Source organism: Ictalurus furcatus, chromosome 14 (assembly GCF_023375685.1).
Source record: "Ictalurus furcatus strain D&B chromosome 14, Billie_1.0, whole genome shotgun sequence".
Lineage (NCBI taxonomy): Eukaryota > Metazoa > Chordata > Actinopteri > Siluriformes > Ictaluridae > Ictalurus > Ictalurus furcatus.
This window is the reverse complement of record NC_071268.1, coordinates 31207850-31228493: the sequence shown is the minus strand read 5'-3', so window position 1 is coordinate 31228493 and position 20644 is coordinate 31207850. Positions and strand designations below refer to the sequence as shown.

At 39.8% G+C, this 20644-nt stretch overlaps 1 protein-coding gene across 3 annotated transcripts in view; it reads right to left on the bottom strand.

The window, feature by feature from the left end:
- fhod3a (formin homology 2 domain containing 3a) overlaps positions 1 to 20644 on the bottom strand; it is a 91301-nt gene that overhangs the window by 20735 nt on the left and 49922 nt on the right. For all 3 annotated transcript variants that reach the window (XM_053641202.1, XM_053641203.1, XM_053641204.1), the window contains exons 6-9: positions 6688 to 6782; positions 6095 to 6206; positions 5919 to 6013; positions 5656 to 5799 (exon numbers count right to left, since the gene is read on the bottom strand). In XM_053641202.1, coding sequence (XP_053497177.1) covers positions 5656 to 5799; positions 5919 to 6013; positions 6095 to 6206; positions 6688 to 6782 — 446 coding nt within the window. The remainder of the gene's footprint in view (positions 1 to 5655; positions 5800 to 5918; positions 6014 to 6094; positions 6207 to 6687; positions 6783 to 20644) is intronic.

Sequence of the window (20644 nt, the reverse complement as noted above, 5' to 3'; positions counted from 1 at the left end):
AGCTGAGCACGCTCCTCTGATGTTAGGGTGGACCTCCAGCAATGTAGGAGCTTGTTCACAACACGCAGGGACCGTAGTCCTAGGCGCGCTGTTAAGTCCTCAGCCCGTGACAGGTCCGTTCCTGTGATGTTCACCAGCTGCCGGAGTGTCACAATCCCCGATGAGACCAGAACTCTGGATAATGATGGGGTGGTCACACCAGAGATATCTAATCTCCCACCATTCACCAGGGGTTCCTCCAGCAGCCAGTATGGTGTTCTGCACCCCTTGATTTGTTTTTTAAAAAAAGTCCATATTTTAAAAAGCCCACAATAAAAAACTGGTAATCCAACAAGGTCTAACGTTTTTGTGTCCATTAAAAACAAAGTTCTGTCTAATCCCAGTCCTCCTACTGTGTGTAAAAGCCTATAAGCTGCTGCTCTCCATACCAATCTCTCAGGTCCAGTGAGGAGTCTCTGGATAAACTGGAGTCGGAAGGTTGCAGTTCTGCTGGCTATGTGGACCAGCCCCTGCCCCCCCTCCTCCTTGGGCAGGTGAATGACACTTTGAGGGATCCAGTGTAGTTTGTCCCAGAAGAAGTCCACTAGCAGGGCCTGGATGTTCGAGAGCAGATTTGGTGGCAGATCCACACATGCCAGCTTGTGCCACAGGGTTGATGCTGCCAGGTTGTTGATGACCAGCGTGCGTCCCCTGTAAGACATTTTTGGGACCAACCACTTCCACCTGCTCAACCTGCCCTTCACCTTCTCAAAGACACCTTCCCAATTCTTATTTACAAACTCAGTGCTGCCTAGATAAACACCCAAGTACTTAAAACCACCCTTTTTCCACACCAAACCAGCTGGTAATGTGGGCTGCCCACCACCCCACTCTCCAACTAAAATGGCTTCACTTTTGGCCCAGTTGACCTTGGCAGATGATAAAATCTCAAAATCTTTTAAAACATCAATTAAAATATTCACATCAGTTTGTGTTCCCAGCATTATGACTAAGTCATCTGCATATGCTGAGAGACACAGAGAAGCGCTGGATTGAGATATCTTAAAACCAGAAAGTTGATCTCTCAGTTTACATAAAAGAGGTTCAAACGCTAGGGTATACAGCATACCTGACAGAGAACAGCCTTGTCTAATACCTCTGCAAACTCTAAAAGGGGCACACAAACCACCATTAACCTTCAGTACACTCTCAATTTCACTGTACAAAGTCTTGATCATGGCTATGAAACCTGGGTTGAAACCAAAGGTTTCCAGCACCTTCCACATGTATTCATGTTCAACCCGGTCAAAAGCCTTTTCCTGATCTAGAAAAATAAGGCCAGTCTTTAATCCCAATAGCCTGGAGACGTCCAAAATGTCACGAATTAAATGTATATTATCAAATATAGACCTGCCGGGCACACAGTACGTCTGGTCAAGGTGAGTGATGTGCTCCATTACCTTAGTCAGTCTTGAAGCTAGCGCTTTTGAGAGCAGTTTGTAGTCAGTGTACAACAGTGAGACCGGGCGCCAGTTCTTCAAATGCGTCAGGTCTCCCTTTTTGGGCAGGAGGGTCAGGACGGCTCTCCTGCAGCTCAATGGGAGTTCACCTCCCTTCACACTGCCTAGCAACACTTCTAGCACATCCTGCCCTATAACTGTCCAGAAGGCTTTGTAGAACTCTACAGGGAGACCGTCTATGCCTGGCGCCCTTCCATTCTCCATCCCTTGGAGAGCTTCATAGAGCTCTGCTAGAGTTAGCTCTATGTCCAGATCGCTGGCCACATGCTCTGGGAGTTTTGGCAGGTCTTTTAGGAAGCTCTCTTCCACTGTCTGTGCCCCTGACTGCTCACTGCTGTACAGCTTCGAGTAGAAGCTAACTGTCTGCTTGCGAATTTCAGCGGGATCTGACAGAAGATCTCCTGATTCTGTTCGCACAGCATGTATGAATCTTTTCTGTCCATTCTTCTGCTCTAGACCAAAAAAGAACTTAGATGGAGCATCCATCTCATTCATGCTTTTAAAGCGTGAGCGGACCAGCGCCCCCTGTGCTGTGATGCCCAACAGGTCATTCATTATAGATTTTTTACTTTTGAGGGCTTCAATCTGCCCTCGATCTCCTGTGGTCTCCAAACACTGGAGTTCCACTATTCCAGTCTCCAGAGCTTTCAGAGATCTGACAATGTCTCTTGTGACATTAAGAGTGTACTGTTGACAAAATGCTTTAATTTGAGCTTTGGCCACATCCCACCACTGTTGTATAGAACTAAAAGCCATCTTTTCACATTTAAAAACATTCCAGAAATAAATAAAGGATTCTCTAAAATTAGTATCCTCTAAAAGTGCAGTATTAAAATGCCAATAAGCACTTTTTGGTTTTACATTTTCTTTACTGACAATACACTGCACCATACTGTGATCAGAGAGGCCTACTGGAACAATAAAACATTTAGTAAAAAGTGTCAGCTGATGTTTAAAACCATAAAAGCGATCTAGTCGTGCCAGGGAGAGTGTGTTGTCTATGGAGTGGGCCCACGTGTACTGCCTCTGGTTTCTATTTAAATTTCTCCAAATATCAATCAGTTTGTGAGCCTCCAACATCTCCCACAGGCGCTTACGGGAGGCTACATGAGGTTCTGTGTGGTTCCTGTCCAAGTTATCTGTTGTGCAGTTAAAATCCCCACCCAGAATTAAAATATCGGCAGTGTTGCAGTCAGCAATGACATTGTCTAGTTTATTTAACAAAACCATTCTCTCCACTGCACTGGTGGGAGCGTACACACAAATAAAAACAAAGCTCTCATTCTCATAGATAGCTCTTACTTTTAAAAGCCTCCCATTTAAAACCTCAACTACTGTATAAGAACTGGGAGTAAAATTGCGAGCAAACAGTAGGGCAACCCCACCACTAATTGATGTATTGTGACTTAAAATTGCCAGCCCACCCCACTCCTTCATCCAGCTAGTAGCATTGTTAACATTACTATGTGTTTCTTGCAACATCGCTACATCAATACGCTTCTGCTTTAGTAACTCATATAGTTTTACACGCTTTTCGTGTTCTCTTGCCCCGTTAACGTTTACACTTGCAATACGAATCCCAGTCATAAGAACAAGGTGTAGATAAAACAAGCAGATGATGAAACCCATTTTAATACAAAACACACCAAACACTCTACTGGTCATCATCAGAAGTTTCTTTGCTGACTTTAGTAATTAATTTCTTCAGACGATAGATCTCAGTGTCAATAAAAGCTCCTTCTCTTCTAAAATGTTTGACATCATGGATAAACTGCTTCAGATCTGGGAAGTGCTTTTCTACTACAACGTTCTTTTGCCATTTAGTATTCCGTAAGAACTCCTTAATGTTCTCAGCACGGTATACAACTTCTCGCTTTTCTTCCTGAGAGCCAAAGTTAAAAACAGAATCTGACATGTAATCATCACTGTCTGTTTCTTTTTCGTCTACTTTAGTGTCTCTTTTGGCCTGTTTGCTCCCTTGTCCCTTACCTCGTTTTTTTCCGCTTGTTCGGTACTTTAAACATGGGTTCGTCCTCCATCTCCACGTCTCCCCCATCCCCCGGCATAGTGTCTGGTGCTTCTGAGCGACTGCTCTGCACCCCTGTACCTGCCTCTGCCAGCGCAGGTATCTCCAGCTCTGCACCAGAATCCACTGCGTCTTTATCGGTCAAACAAGGATTCTCTACTTCAGGCAAGCAGGACTTCTCTGGAGCCACTTCAGTCAAGCAGGGCTTCTCTGGGGTTGGTATATCCTTCGTGGGTTCCTGGGCTACAGGCTGAGATTGAGGTTCGCTCTCACTAGGCTCCGGTGCAGTAGCAACTCCGGGGCCTTCAGCAGCGGGCTGAGCTGCAGCCGCAGGGGGAACGGCTCCAGAAGGCCCAGCTACTTCCTGCCCCGGTCGCTCAGAAACACCAGGGTCACTCTGTCTCTCAGGACAGGCCTGGACAAGATGTCCTATTTTGCCACATTTAAAACATTTTATGTCTGTGTCTGTAGATACAAAAATGCTGTAGCCATAGCCTTCTACACTGAATTTAAACACTAGGTTCAATTCCTCTACACCATCTTTCAGAATCATAAAAACCATTCTTCTAAAAGACACCAAGTGCTTAACTAGTGGGGACTTACAGCCAAGGGGGATTTTCTTTATGGGGGAGACCAACCGCCCGTATCTAGACAGTTCTTTGGATATGATCTCATCGGAGATGAAGGGAGGGACATTAGACAGTATAACCTTTTTGGATGGGGAACTTAGGGAAGAGACCATCGTAAGCTCATTATTAAGTACAATTCCTTTCTGGACAAGCTTGTTTGCTCTATCAACGTCATTCACAAAGACTACAATTGCACTATTCATGCGGGAGGCAGAGACAATGTTCTCATGTCCCACCACTTCTCCTACCGCTAACACACACTCCTCCACACTCGCCCTGCACGCCACCCTCACACCGTGCCGGCGAGTCAAACTCTCACACAGCCGCGTGTTTGGAGCCGCCATGCTCCTCCACCGCGACACGCACACACACACACACACACTTACTCGCTTTCACACTCGTTCACACACACACATACACACACACACACACACACACAAATAATTGATCCGAGATGTTTACACGGAAAAAAATTGCATCAAATGCCGAAAAAAGCTGGCGAAACGCCAACCGCTCTCACACGCTCAACACGCCACACTCGCTCCACTACCGCGCATGCGCAGAGAGAGAGAGAGAGAGAGAGAGAGAGAGAGAGAGAGAGAGAGAGAGAGAGGGATATTTTAGTTATCAAACACTGTCTGACAATAACTAATAACAAGTGCCAAGGGGCACTCCTAAACACACACACACACACACACACACACACACGCATGCACACACGTGCACACACACACGTACACACACACGCACACACACACACACACACACACACACACACCTTATACTCTGAATGCACGTATTAGTTTAAATTCACTGATATGGTGTCAGGATAAAAAGATTTATTAAAGCATGAACATGTGAATAATTATTAGTGACACTACTACATGTATCTGACAGGACCCGGGCTGAATGGAGATGATGGAGGAACATTAGGAGGTAGTTCATCACACTGCAATGCGTTAGCGTCGTTAACAAATAACTGGCTATCGCTAACATTACATGGAGCATAACGTTAGCTGGTGTCACGCCACAATGCAGCTGCCTCAAACAAACATAATATAGAGCCTGTGTTTCAGGTGCTTCGCCAAATTCCAGGTGTTTCCTCGCTTTGAAATGTACGATAGCATCAGTTACACACCGGAAACCGATACGAGCTTTCCTCTCTTTTCCTCTCAACGAGTCGGGGCGGAGCTAAACTTGTTAAGCTAAGCTAATCTTCTGTAGTTTTCCTGTGTGCTTGTAGGCGTTCTTCTTCTTCACCACTTGTGGACCGACTAAAACACTTGCACGTATATGCTGCCCCCTTCAGTTCCGGAAGAATTGCAACCACGATATCTTCATTACCAACGGTACCAAAGCTAGTGCAGAAAAACAAGTACCGTCACATTTTAAGAATGTTGGTACCGACTTGGTACTGAAATATCGGTTCTCGTGACATCCCTAGTTGTGTTGTGTTGTGTGTGTGTGTGTGTGTGTGTGTGTGTGTGTGTGTGTGTTGTACCTCATATATTCTGATTTGCTCCCGCAGTTCAGGATCGGTGCTCCTGTGTGTGCTGTAGCGTGAGGTCATGAGTTCTATGCCCTGCTCCTCCAGAACATCCACCAGGTCATAGAACGAATCCTGATCAGGCAGAGCTGCCAGAGTCTACACACAGACAGAATGTGTGAGGGTGGGTGTGTGTGTGTGTGTGTGTGTGTGTGTGTGTGTGTGTGTGTGTGAGAGAGAGAGAGAGAGAGAGAGAGAGAGAGTATATGTATATGTACCTTGTTAATGAGGGACATGGTGTACACTAGTAGCTCCGTGTCCATGCCGTCTTTCTCGTTTAATATCTCCATAGCGTTGGACCACCGTTTCTGTCCTAATCGATTCATTAATCAATTAATCAACCAACATATGGTGTCTTTAAACGTATTCTAAGTGTGTGTGTGTGTGAGTATACCTCTCTTTGCATCGACAGCATTGAAGGCTTGAATAAGCAGTGTGGCGTTTGACTCTGAATATTCCACAAACACCAGCAGGAGCTTCAGGGCTGTCTTGACTACTAGACGAAACTGTAAAGCACACAAACTGTCAGGAATAGATGCAGATGTTGACCACCAGAGGGAGACAATCCAAAAAATTCTATGTCTCTACAAAATGGGTTGTTACTTTGTGCTCAATAATTTTTTATTCTGTAATGTGTTTGCAGTTTAAATTCTTTCTGTTCTTCCTGTGGAAACACCAAAATACTAGAGCTTCTGCTCAAGCTCTACTTGAGAGACTCAGCACCAAATTCTACAAGATCAACTGGAATCTGCTGCTGCCAACAAGTTTATTGACACCTTAACAGGCATGGATACTGACTGTAATTGCCTTATTTGGTGTTACCAGTCCCAGGGAATGACCTATTAAATAGCAGAACTCATGTGCCGTCCTGTTTTCAATTTAGGGCATGGTTTCTGATCAGTCAGTGAATGATATGAGACATTTAGTTGGACCACAATCCTATTCAGTTGCTACAACATAGCCCCACCCATCACCCTGTTACCTCACCTTTGAGCCAATCAGAATGTAGAGCCACTGGATGGTCTCCGGATGACCTATGACCCCATTCATCCCATCCACATAGAGCATGATCTGACCTACAGCTGCAGATACAGACAGAATGAGTGAGTCAATAAACAACTGAGTATGTGAATGAGTGATAGAGTGAGTATGTGAATGAGTGATAGAGTGAGTATGTGAATGAGTGATAGAGTGAGTATGTGAATGAGTGATAGAGTGAGTATGTGAATGAGTGATAGAGAGAGTAAGTGAATGAGTGATAGAGTGAGTATGTGAATGAGTGATAGAGTGAGTATGTGAATGAGTGATAGAGTATGTGAATGAGTGATAGAGTGAGTATGTGAATGAGTGATAGAGTATGTGAATGAGTGATAGAGTGAGTATGTGAATGAGTGATAGAGTGAGTATGTGAATGAGTGATAGAGTTAGTATGTGAATGAGTGATAGAGTATGTGAATGAGTGATAGAGTGAGTATGTGAATGAGTGATAGAGTGAGTATGTGAATGAGTGAGAGTATGTGAATGAGTGATAGAGTGAGTATGTGAATGAGTGATAAAGTATGTGAATGAGTGATAGAGAGAGTATGTGAATGAGTGATAGTGAGTATGTGAATGAGTGATAGAGTATGTGAATGAGTGATAGAGTGAGTATGTGAATGAGTGATAGAGTGAGTATGTGAATGAGTGATAGAGTGAGTATGTGAATGAGTGAGAGTATGTGAATGAGTGATAGAGTGAGTATGTGAATGAGTGATAGAGTATGTGAATGAGTGATAGAGTATGTGAATGAGTGAGAGAGTGAGTATGTGAATGAGTGATAGAGTGAGTATGTGAATGAGTGATAGAGTGAGTATGTGAATGAGTGATAGAGTGAGTATGTGAATGAGTGATAGAGAGAGTATGTGAATGAGTGATAGAGAGAGTATGTGAATGAGTGATAGAGTATGTGAATGAGTGATAGAGTGAGTATGTGAATGAGTGATAGAGTGAGTATGTGAATGAGTGAGAGTATGTGAATGAGTGATAGAGTGAGTATGTGAATGAGTGATAGAGTATGTGAATGAGTGATAGAGTATGTGAATGAGTGAGAGAGTGAGTATGTGAATGAGTGATAGAGTGAGTATGTGAATGAGTGATAGAGTGAGTATGTGAATGAGTGATAGAGTGAGTATGTGAATGAGTGATAGAGAGAGTATGTGAATGAGTGATAGAGTGAGTATGTGAATGAGTGATAGAGTGAGTATGTGAATGAGTGATAGAGTGAGTATGTGAATGAGTGAGAGTATGTGAATGAGTGATAGAGTGAGTATGTGAATGAGTGATAGAGTGAGTATGTGAATGAGTGATAGAGTTAGTATGTGAATGAGTGATAGAGTATGTGAATGAGTGATAGAGTGAGTATGTGAATGAGTGATAGAGTGAGTATGTGAATGAGTGAGAGTATGTGAATGAGTGATAGAGTGAGTATGTGAATGAGTGATAGAGTATGTGAATGAGTGATAGAGAGAGTATGTGAATGAGTGATAGAGAGAGTATGTGAATGAGTGATAGAGTGAGTATGTGAATGAGTGATAGAGTATGTGAATGAGTGATAGAGTGAGTATGTGAATGAGTGATAGAGTGAGTATGTGAATGAGTGAGAGTATGTGAATGAGTGATAGAGTGAGTATGTGAATGAGTGATAGAGTATGTGAATGAGTGAGAGAGTGAGTATGTGAATGAGTGATAGAGTGAGTATGTGAATGAGTGATAGAGTGAGTATGTGAATGAGTGATAGAGTGAGTATGTGAATGAGTGATAGAGAGAGTATGTGAATGAGTGATAGAGTATGTGAATGAGTGATAGAGTGAGTATGTGAATGAGTGATAGAGTGAGTATGTGAATGAGTGATAGAGTATGTGAATGAGTGATAGAGTGAGTATGTGAATGAGTGATAGAGAGAGTATGTGAATGAGTGATAGAGTGAGTATGTGAATGAGTGATAGAGTGAGTATGTGAATGAGTGAGAGTATGTGAATGAGTGATAGAGTGAGTATGTGAATGAGTGATAGAGTGAGTATGTGAATGAGTGATAGAGTTAGTATGTGAATGAGTGATAGAGTGAGTATGTGAATGAGTGATAGAGTGAGTATGTGAATGAGTGATAGAGTGAGTATGTGAATGAGTGAGAGTATGTGAATGAGTGATAGAGTGAGTATGTGAATGAGTGATAGAGTATGTGAATGAGTGATAGAGTGAGTATGTGAATGAGTGATAGAGAGAGTATGTGAATGAGTGATAGAGTGAGTATGTGAATGAGTGATAGAGTATGTGAATGAGTGATAGAGTGAGTATGTGAATGAGTGATAGAGAGAGTATGTGAATGAGTGATAGAGTGAGTATGTGAATGAGTGATAGAGTATGTGAATGAGTGATAGAGTGAGTATGTGAATGAGTGATAGAGTGAGTATGTGAATGAGTGATAGAGTATGTGAATGAGTGATAGAGTGAGTATGTGAATGAGTGATAGAGTGAGTATGTGAATGAGTGATAGAGTATGTGAATGAGTGATAGAGTATGTGAATGAGTGATAGAGTGAGTATGTGAATGAGTGATAGAGTGAGTATGTGAATGAGTGATAGAGTGAGTATGTGAATGAGTGATAGAGTATGTGAATGAGTGATAGAGTGAGTATGTGAATGAGTGATAGAGTGAGTATGTGAATGAGTGATAGAGTGAGTATGTGAATGAGTGAGAGTATGTGAATGAGTGATAGAGTGAGTATGTGAATGAGTGATAGAGTGAGTATGTGAATGAGTGAGAGTATGTGAATGAGTGATAGAGTGAGTATGTGAATGAGTGATAGAGTATGTGAATGAGTGATAGAGTGAGTATGTGAATGAGTGATAGAGAGAGTATGTGAATGAGTGATAGAGTGAGTATGTGAATGAGTGATAGAGTGAGTATGTGAATGAGTGATAGAGTGAGTATGTGAATGAGTGATAGAGTGAGTATGTGAATGAGTGATAGAGTGAGTATGTGAATGAGTGATAGAGTGAGTATGTGAATGAGTGATAGTGAGAGTATGTGAATGAGTGATAGAGTGAGTATGTGAATGAGTGATAGAGTGAGTATGTGAATGAGTGATTGAGTATGTGAATGAGTGATAGAGTGAGTATGTGAATGAGTGATAGAGAGAGTATGTGAATGAGTGATAGTGAGAGTATGTGAATGAGTGATAGAGTGAGTATGTGAATGAGTGATAGAGAGAGTATGTGAATGAGTGATAGAGTGAGTATGTGAATGAGTGATAGAGTGAGTATGTGAATGAGTGATAGAGTGAGTATGTGAATGAGTGATAGAGTGAGTATGTGAATGAGTGATAGAGTGTGTGAATGAGTGATAGAGTGAGTATGTGAATGAGTGATAGAGTGAGTATGTGAATGAGTGATAGAGTGAGTATGTGAATGAGTGATAGAGTATGTGAATGAGTGATAGAGTATGTGAATGAGTGATAGAGTGAGTATGTGAATGAGTGATAGAGAGAGTATGTGAATGAGTGATAGAGTGAGTATGTGAATGAGTGATAGAGTATGTGAATGAGTGATAGAGTGAGTATGTGAATGAGTGATAGAGTGAGTATGTGAATGAGTGATAGAGTATGTGAATGAGTGATAGAGTATGTGAATGAGTGATAGAGTGAGTATGTGAATGAGTGATAGAGTATGTGAATGAGTGATAGAGTGAGTATGTGAATGAGTGATAGAGAGAGTATGTGAATGAGTGATAGAGAGAGTATGTGAATGAGTGATAGAGTATGTGAATGAGTGATAGAGTATGTGAATGAGTGATAGAGTGAGTATGTGAATGAGTGATAGAGTGAGTATGTGAATGAGTGATAGAGTGAGTATGTGAATGAGTGATAGAGTGAGTATGTGAATGAGTGATAGAGTGAGTATGTGAATGAGTGATAGAGTATGTGAATGAGTGATAGAGTATGTGAATGAGTGATAGAGTGAGTATGTGAATGAGTGATAGAGTGAGTATGTGAATGAGTGAGAGTATGTGAATGAGTGATAGAGTGAGTATGTGAATGAGTGATAGAGTATGTGAATGAGTGATAGAGTATGTGAATGAGTGATAGAGTGAGTATGTGAATGAGTGATAGAGTATGTGAATGAGTGATAGAGTATGTGAATGAGTGATAGAGTGAGTATGTGAATGAGTGATAGAGTATGTGAATGAGTGATAGAGTATGTGAATGAGTGATAGAGTGAGTATGTGAATGAGTGATAGAGTGAGTATGTGAATGAGTGATAGAGTGAGTATGTGAATGAGTGATAGAGTGAGTATGTGAATGAGTGATAGAGTGAGTATGTGAATGAGTGAGAGTATGTGAATGAGTGATAGAGTGAGTATGTGAATGAGTGATAGAGTGAGTATGTGAATGAGTGATAGAGTGAGTATGTGAATGAGTGATAGAGTGAGTATGTGAATGAATGATAGAGTGAGTATGTGAATGAGTGATAGAGTGAGTATGTGAATGAGTGATAGAGTATGTGAATGAGTGATAGAGTGAGTATGTGAATGAGTGATAGAGTATGTGAATGAGTGATAGAGTGAGTATGTGAATGAGTGATAGAGTGAGTATGTGAATGAGTGATAGAGTGAGTATGTGAATGAGTGAGAGTATGTGAATGAGTGATAGAGTGAGTATGTGAATGAGTGATAGAGTATGTGAATGAGTGATAGAGTGAGTATGTGAATGAGTGATAGAGTGAGTATGTGAATGAGTGATAGAGTATGTGAATGAGTGATAGAGTGAGTATGTGAATGAGTGATAGAGTGAGTATGTGAATGAGTGATAGAGTGAGTATGTGAATGAGTGAGAGTATGTGAATGAGTGATAGAGTGAGTATGTGAATGAGTGATAGAGTGAGTATGTGAATGAGTGATAGAGTATGTGAATGAGTGATAGAGTGAGTATGTGAATGAGTGATAGAGTATGTGAATGAGTGATAGAGTGAGTATGTGAATGAGTGAGAGTATGTGAATGAGTGATAGAGTGAGTATGTGAATGAGTGATAGAGTATGTGAATGAGTGATAGAGTGAGTATGTGAATGAGTGATAGAGAGAGTATGTGAATGAGTGATAGAGAGAGTATGTGAATGAGTGATAGAGTATGTGAATGAGTGATAGAGTATGTGAATGAGTGATAGAGTGAGCATGTGAATGAGTGATAGAGTATGTGAATGAGTGATAGAGAGAGTATGTGAATAAGTGATAGAGTGAGTATGTGAATGAGTGATAGAGTATGTGAATGAGTGATAGAGTGAGTATGTGAATGAGTGATAGAGAGAGTATGTGAATGAGTGATAGAGTGAGTATGTGAATGAGTGATAGAGTATGTGAATAAGTGATAGAGTGAGTATGTGAATGAGTGATAGAGAGAGTATGTGAATGAGTGATAGAGTGAGTATGTGAATGAGTGATAGAGAGAATATGTGAATGAGTGATAGAGTGAGTATGTGAATGAGTGATAGAGAGAGTATGTGAATGAGTGATAGAGTGAGTATGTGAATGAGTGATAGAGTATGTGAATGAGTGATAGAGTATGTGAATGAGTGATAGAGTGAGTATGTGAATGAGTGATAGAGTGAGTATGTGAATGAGTGAGAGTATGTGAATGAGTGATAGAGTGAGTATGTGAATGAGTGATAGAGTATGTGAATGAGTGATAGAGTATGTGAATGAGTGATAGAGTGAGTATGTGAATGAGTGATAGAGTATGTGAATGAGTGATAGAGTATGTGAATGAGTGATAGAGTGAGTATGTGAATGAGTGATAGAGTATGTGAATGAGTGATAGAGTATGTGAATGAGTGATAGAGTGAGTATGTGAATGAGTGATAGAGTGAGTATGTGAATGAGTGATAGAGTGAGTATGTGAATGAGTGATAGAGTGAGTATGTGAATGAGTGATAGAGTGAGTATGTGAATGAGTGATAGAGTATGTGAATGAGTGATAGAGTATGTGAATGAGTGATAGAGTGAGTATGTGAATGAGTGATAGAGTATGTGAATGAGTGATAGAGTGAGTATGTGAATGAGTGATAGAGTATGTGAATGAGTGATAGAGTGAGTATGTGAATGAGTGATAGAGTGAGTATGTGAATGAGTGATAGAGTGAGTATGTGAATGAGTGATAGAGTATGTGAATGAGTGATAGAGTATGTGAATGAGTGATAGAGTGAGTATGTGAATGAGTGATAGAGAGAGTATGTGAATGAGTGATAGAGTGAGTATGTGAATGAGTGATAGAGTGAGTATGTGAATGAGTGATAGAGAGAGTATGTGAATGAGTGATAGAGTGAGTATGTGAATGAGTGATAGAGTATGTGAATGAGTGATAGAGTATGTGAATGAGTGATAGAGTGAGTATGTGAATGAGTGATAGAGAGAGTATGTGAATGAGTGATAGAGTGAGTATGTGAATGAGTGATAGAGAGAGTATGTGAATGAGTGATAGAGTGAGTATGTGAATGAGTGATAGAGTATGTGAATGAGTGATAGAGTGAGTATGTGAATGAGTGATAGAGAGAGTATGTGAATGAGTGATAGAGTGAGTATGTGAATGAGTGATAGAGTGAGTATGTGAATGAGTGATAGAGAGAGTATGTGAATGAGTGATAGAGTGAGTATGTGAATGAGTGATAGAGAGAGTATGTGAATGAGTGATAGAGTGAGTATGTGAATGAGTGATAGAGAGAGTATGTGAATGAGTGATAGAGTGAGTATGTGAATGAGTGATAGAGTATGTGAATGAGTGATAGAGTGAGTATGTGAATGAGTGATAGAGAGAGTATGTGAATGAGTGATAGAGTGAGTATGTGAATGAGTGATAGAGTGAGTATGTGAATGAGTGATAGAGAGAGTATGTGAATGAGTGATAGAGTGAGTATGTGAATGAGTGATAGAGAGAGTATGTGAATGAGTGATAGAGTGAGTATGTGAATGAGTGATAGAGTGAGTATGTGAATGAGTGATGGAGAGAGTATGTGAATGAGTGATAGAGAGAGTATGTGAATGAGTGATAGAGTATGTGAATGAGTGATAGAGAGAGTATGTGAATGAGTGAGAGTATGTGAATGAGTGATAGAGAGAGTATGTGAATGAGTGATAGAGTGAGTATGTGAATGAGTGATAGAGAGAGTATGTGAATGAGTGATAGAGAGAGTATGTGAATGAGTGATAGAGAGAGTATGTGAATGAGTGATAGAGTGAGTATGTGAATGAGTGATAGAGAGAGTATGTGAATGAGTGAGTATGTGAATGAGTGATAGAGAGAGTATGTGAATGAGTGATAGAGAGAGTATGTGAATGAGTGATAGAGAGAGTATGTGAATGAGTGATAGAGTATGTGAATGAGTGATAGAGTGAGTATGTGAATGAGTGATAGAGTATGTGAATGAGTGATAGAGTGAGTATGTGAATGAGTGATAGAGTGAGTATGTGAATGAGTGATAGAGTGAGTATGTGAATGAGTGATAGAGTGAGTATGTGAATGAGTGATAGAGTGAGTATGTGAATGAGTGATAGAGAGAGTATGTGAATGAGTGATAGTGAGAGTATGTGAATGAGTGATAGAGTGAGTATGTGAATGAGTGATAGAGAGAGTATGTGAATGAGTGATAGAGTGAGTATGTGAATGAGTGATAGAGAGAGTATGTGAATGAGTGATAGAGTGAGTATGTGAATGAGTGATAGAGAGAGTATGTGAATGAGTGATAGAGTGAGTATGTGAATGAGTGATAGAGAGAGTATGTGAATGAGTGAGTATGTGAATGAGTGATAGAGAGAGTATGTGAATGAGTGATAGAGAGAGTATGTGAATGAGTGATAGAGAGAGTATGTGAATGAGTGATAGAGTATGTGAATGAGTGATAGAGTGAGTATGTGAATGAGTGATAGAGTGAGTATGTGAATGAGTGATAGAGTGAGTATGTGAATGAGTGATAGAGTGAGTATGTGAATGAGTGATAGAGTGAGTATGTGAATGAGTGATAGTGAGAGTATGTGAATGAGTGATAGAGTGAGTATGTGAATGAGTGATAGAGTGAGTATGTGAATGAGTGATAGAGTGAGTATGTGAATGAGTGATAGAGAGAGTATGTGAATGAGTGATAGAGTGAGTATGTGAATGAGTGATAGAGTATGTGAATGAGTGATAGAGTGAGTATGTGAATGAGTGATAGAGAGTATGTGAATGAGTGATAGAGAGAGTATGTGAATGAGTGAGAGTATGTGAATGAGTGATAGAGTGAGTATGTGAATGAGTGATAGAGTATGTGAATGAGTGATAGAGTGAGTATGTGAATGAGTGATAGAGTATGTGAATGAGTGATAGAGTGAGTATGTGAATGAGTGATAGAGTGAGTATGTGAATGAGTGATAGAGTGAGTATGTGAATGAGTGATAGAGTGAGTATGTGAATGAGTGATAGAGTGAGTATGTGAATGAGTGATAGAGTATGTGAATGAGTGATAGAGTGAGTATGTGAATGAGTGATAGAGAGAGTATGTGAATGAGTGATAGAGTGAGTATGTGAATGAGTGATAGAGTGAGTATGTGAATGAGTGATAGAGTGAGTATGTGAATGAGTGATAGAGTATGTGAATGAGTGATAGAGAGAGTATGTGAATGAGTGATAGAGTGAGTATGTGAATGAGTGATAGAGTGAGTATGTGAATGAGTGAGAGTATGTGAATGAGTGATAGAGTGAGTATGTGAATGAGTGATAGAGAGAGTATGTGAATGAGTGATAGAGTGAGTATGTGAATGAGTGATAGAGTATGTGAATGAGTGATAGAGTGAGTATGTGAATGAGTGAGAGTATGTGAATGAGTGATAGAGTGAGTATGTGAATGAGTGATAGAGAGAGTATGTGAATGAGTGATAGAGTGAGTATGTGAATGAGTGATAGAGTATGTGAATGAGTGATAGAGAGAGTATGTGAATGAGTGATAGAGTATGTGAATGAGTGATAGAGTGAGTATGTGAATGAGTGATAGAGTGAGTATGTGAATGAGTGATAGAGTGAGTATGTGAATGAGTGATAGAGTGAGTATGTGAATGAGTGATAGAGAGAGTATGTGAATGAGTGATAGAGTGAGTATGTGAATGAGTGATAGAGTATGTGAATGAGTGATAGAGTGAGTATGTGAATGAGTGATAGAGTGAGTATGTGAATGAGTGATAGAGAGAGTATGTGAATGAGTGATAGAGTGAGTATGTGAATGAGTGATAGAGTGAGTATGTGAATGAGTGATAGAGTGAGTATGTGAATGAGTGATAGAGTATGTGAATGAGTGATAGAGTATGTGAATGAGTGATAGAGTGAGTATGTGAATGAGTGATAGAGTATGTGAATGAGTGATAGAGTGAGTATGTGAATGAGTGATAGAGTATGTGAATGAGTGATAGAGTGAGTATGTGAATGAGTGATAGAGTGAGTATGTGAATGAGTGATAGAGTATGTGAATGAGTGAGAGTATGTGAATGAGTGATAGAGTGAGTATGTGAATGAGTGATAGAGTATGTGAATGAGTGATAGAGTATGTGAATGAGTGATAGAGTGAGTATGTGAATGAGTGATAGAGTATGTGAATGAGTGATAGAGTGAGTATGTGAATGAGTGATAGAGTGAGTATGTGAATGAGTGATAGAGTGAGTATGTGAATGAGTGATAGAGAGAGTATGTGAATGAGTGATAGAGTGAGTATGTGAATGAGTGATAGAGTGAGTATGTGAATGAGTGATAGAGTATGTGAATGAGTGATAGAGTGAGTATGTTGAATGAGTGATAGAGTATGTGAATGAGTGATAGAGTGAGTATGTGAATGAGTGATAGAGTGAGTATGTGAATGAGTGATAGAGTGAGTATGTGAATGAGTGATAGAGTGAGTATGTGAATGAGTGATAGAGTGAGTATGTGAATGAGTGATAGAGAGAGTATGTGAATGAGTGATAGTGAGAGTATGTGAATGAGTGATAGAGTATGTGAATGAGTGATAGAGTATGTGAATGAGTGATAGAGTGAGTATGTGAATGAGTGATAGAGTGAGTATGTGAATGAGTGATAGAGAGAGTATGTGAATGAGTGATAGAGTGAGTATGTGAATGAGTGAGAGTATGTGAATGAGTGATAGAGTGAGTATGTGAAATGAGTGATAGAGTGAGTATGTGAATGAGTGATAGAGTTAGTATGTGAATGAGTGATAGAGTGAGTATGTGAATGAGTGATAGAGTGAGTATGTGAATGAGTGATAGAGTATGTGAATGAGTGATAGAGTGAGTATGTGAAATGAGTGATAGAGTGAGTATGTGAATGAGTGAGAGTATGTGAATGAGTGATAGAGTGAGATGTGAATGAGTGATAGAGTATGTGAATGAGTGATAGAGTGAGTATGTGAATGAGTGATAGAGAGAGTATGTGAATGAGTGATAGAGTGAGTATGTGAATTGAGTGAGAGTATGTGAATGAGTGATAGAGTGAGTATGTGAATGAGTGATAGAGTGAGTATGTGAATGAAGTGATAGAGTTAGTATGTGAATGAGTGATAGAGTGAGTATGTGAATGAGTGATAGAGTGAGTTGTTGAATGAGTGATAGAGTATGGTGAATGAGTGATAGAGTGAGTATGTGAATGAGTGATAGAGTGAGTATGTGAATGAGTGAGAGTATGTGAATGAGTGATAGAGTGAGTATGTGAATGAGTGATAGAGTATGTGAATGAGTGATAGAGTGAGTATGTGAATGAGTGATAGAGAGAGTATGTGAATGAGTGATAGAGTGAGTATGTGAATGAGTGATAGAGTATGTGAATAAGTGATAGAGTGAGTATGTGAATGAGTGATAGAGAGAGTATTGTGAATGAGTGATAGAGTGAGTATGTGAATGAGTGATAGAGAGAATATGTGAATGAGTGATAGAGTGAGTATGTGAATGAGTGATAGAGAGGTATGTGAATGAGTGATAGAGTGAGTTGTGAAGAGTGATAGAGTATGTGAATGAGTGATAGGAGTATGTGAATGAGTGATAGAGTGAGTATGTGAATGAGTGATAGAGAGAGTATGTGAATGAGTGATAGAGTGAGTATGTGAATGAGTGATAGAGAGAGTATGTGAATGAGTGATAGAGTGAGTATGTGAATGAGTGATAGAGTATGTGAATGAGTGATAGAGTATGTGAATGAGTGATAGAGTGAGTATGTGAATGAGTGATAGAGAGAGTATGTGAATGAGTGATAGAGTGAGTATGTGAATGAGTGATAAGTGAGTATGTGAATGAGTGATAGAGAGTATGTGAATGAGTGATAGAGTGAGTATGTTGAATGAGTGATAGAGTATGTGAATGAGTGATAGAGTATGTGAATGAGTGATAGAGTGAGTATGTGGAATGAGTGATAGAGAGAGTATGTGAATGAGTGATAGAGTGAGTATGTGAATGAGTGATAGAGAAGTATGTGAATGAGTGATTAGAGTGAGTATGTGAATGAGTGTAGAGTATGTGAATGAGTGATAGAGTGAGTATGTTGAATGAGTGATAGAGAGAGTATGTGAATGAGTGATAGAGTGAGTATGTGAATGAGTGATAGAGTGAGTATGTGAATGAGTGATAGAGAGAGTATGTGAATGAGTGATAGAGTGAGTATGTGAATGAGTGATAGAGAGAGTATGAATGAGTGATAGAGTGAGTATGTGAATGAGTGATAGAGAGAGTATGTGAATGAGTGATAGAGTGAGTATGTGAATGAGTGATAGAGGTATGTGAATGAGTGATAGAGTGAGTAATGTGAATGAGTGATAGAGAGAGTATGTGAATGAGTGATAGAGTGAGTATGTGAATGAGTGATAGAGTGAGATGTGAATGAGTGATAGAGAGAGTATGTGAATGAGTGATAGAGTTGAGTATGTGAATGAGTGATAGAGAGAGTATGTGAATGAGTGATAGAGTGAGTATGTGAATGAGTGATAGAGTGAGTATGGTGAATGAGTGATGGAGAGAGTATGTGAATGAGTGATAGAGAGAGTATGTGAATGAGTGATAGAGTATGTGAATGAGTGATAGAGAGAGTATGTGAATGAGTGAGAGTATGTGAATGAGTGATAGAGAGAGTACTGGTGAATGAGTGATAGAGTGAGTATGTGAATGAGTGATAGAGAGAGTATGTGAATGAGTGATAGAGAGAGTATGTGAATGAGTGATAGAGAGAGTATGTGAATGAGTGATAGAGTGAGTATGTGAATGAGTGATAGAGAGAGTATGTGAATGAGTGAGTATGTGAATGAGTGATAGAGAGAGTATGTGAATGAGTGATAGAGAGAGTATGTGAATGAGTGATAGAGAGAGTATGTGAATGAGTGATAGAGTATGTGAATGAGTGATAGAGTGAGTATGTGAATGAGTGATAGAGTGAGTATGTGAATGAGTGATAGAGTGAGTATGTGAATGAGTGATAGAGTGAGTATGTGAATGAGTGATAGAGTGAGTATGTGAATGAGTGATAGAGAGAGTATGTGAATGAGTGATAGTGAGAGTATGTGAATGAGTGATAGAGTATGTGAATGAGTGATAGAGTATGTGAATGAGTGATAGAGTGAGTATGTGAATGAGTGATAGAGTGAGTATGTGAATGAGTGATAGAGAGAGTATGTGAATGAGTGATAGAGTGAGTATGTGAATGAGTGAGAGTATGTGAATGAGTGATAGAGTGAGTATGTGAATGAGTGATAGAGTGAGTATGTGAATGAGTGATAGAGTTAGTATGTGAATGAGTGATAGAGTGAGTATGTGAATGAGTGATAGAGTGAGTATGTGAATGAGTGATAGAGTATGTGAATGAGTGATAGAGTGAGTATGTGAATGAGTGATAGAGTGAGTATGTGAATGAGTGAGAGTATGTGAATGAGTGATAGAGTGAGTATGTGAATGAGTGATAGAGTATGTGAATGAGTGATAGAGTGAGTATGTGAATGAGTGATAGAGAGAGTATGTGAATGAGTGATAGAGTGAGTATGTGAATGAGTGAGAGTATGTGAATGAGTGATAGAGTGAGTATGTGAATGAGTGATAGAGTGAGTATGTGAATGAGTGATAGAGTTAGTATGTGAATGAGTGATAGAGTGAGTATGTGAATGAGTGATAGAGTGAGTATGTGAATGAGTGATAGAGTATGTGAATGAGTGATAGAGTGAGTATGTGAATGAGTGATAGAGTGAGTATGTGAATGAGTGAGAGTATGTGAATGAGTGATAGAGTGAGTATGTGAATGAGTGATAGAGTATGTGAATGAGTGATAGAGTGAGTATGTGAATGAGTGATAGAGAGAGTATGTGAATGAGTGATAGAGTGAGTATGTGAATGAGTGATAGAGTATGTGAATAAGTGATAGAGTGAGTATGTGAATGAGTGATAGAGAGAGTATGTGAATGAGTGATAGAGTGAGTATGTGAATGAGTGATAGAGAGAATATGTGAATGAGTGATAGAGTGAGTATGTGAATGAGTGATAGAGAGAGTATGTGAATGAGTGATAGAGTGAGTATGTGAATGAGTGATAGAGTATGTGAATGAGTGATAGAGTATGTGAATGAGTGATAGAGTGAGTATGTGAATGAGTGATAGAGAGAGTATGTGAATGAGTGATAGAGTGAGTATGTGAATGAGTGATAGAGAGAGTATGTGAATGAGTGATAGAGTGAGTATGTGAATGAGTGATAGAGTATGTGAATGAGTGATAGAGTATGTGAATGAGTGATAGAGTGAGTATGTGAATGAGTGATAGAGAGAGTATGTGAATGAGTGATAGAGTGAGTATGTGAATGAGTGATAGAGTGAGTATGTGAATGAGTGATAGAGAGAGTATGTGAATGAGTGATAGAGTGAGTATGTGAATGAGTGATAG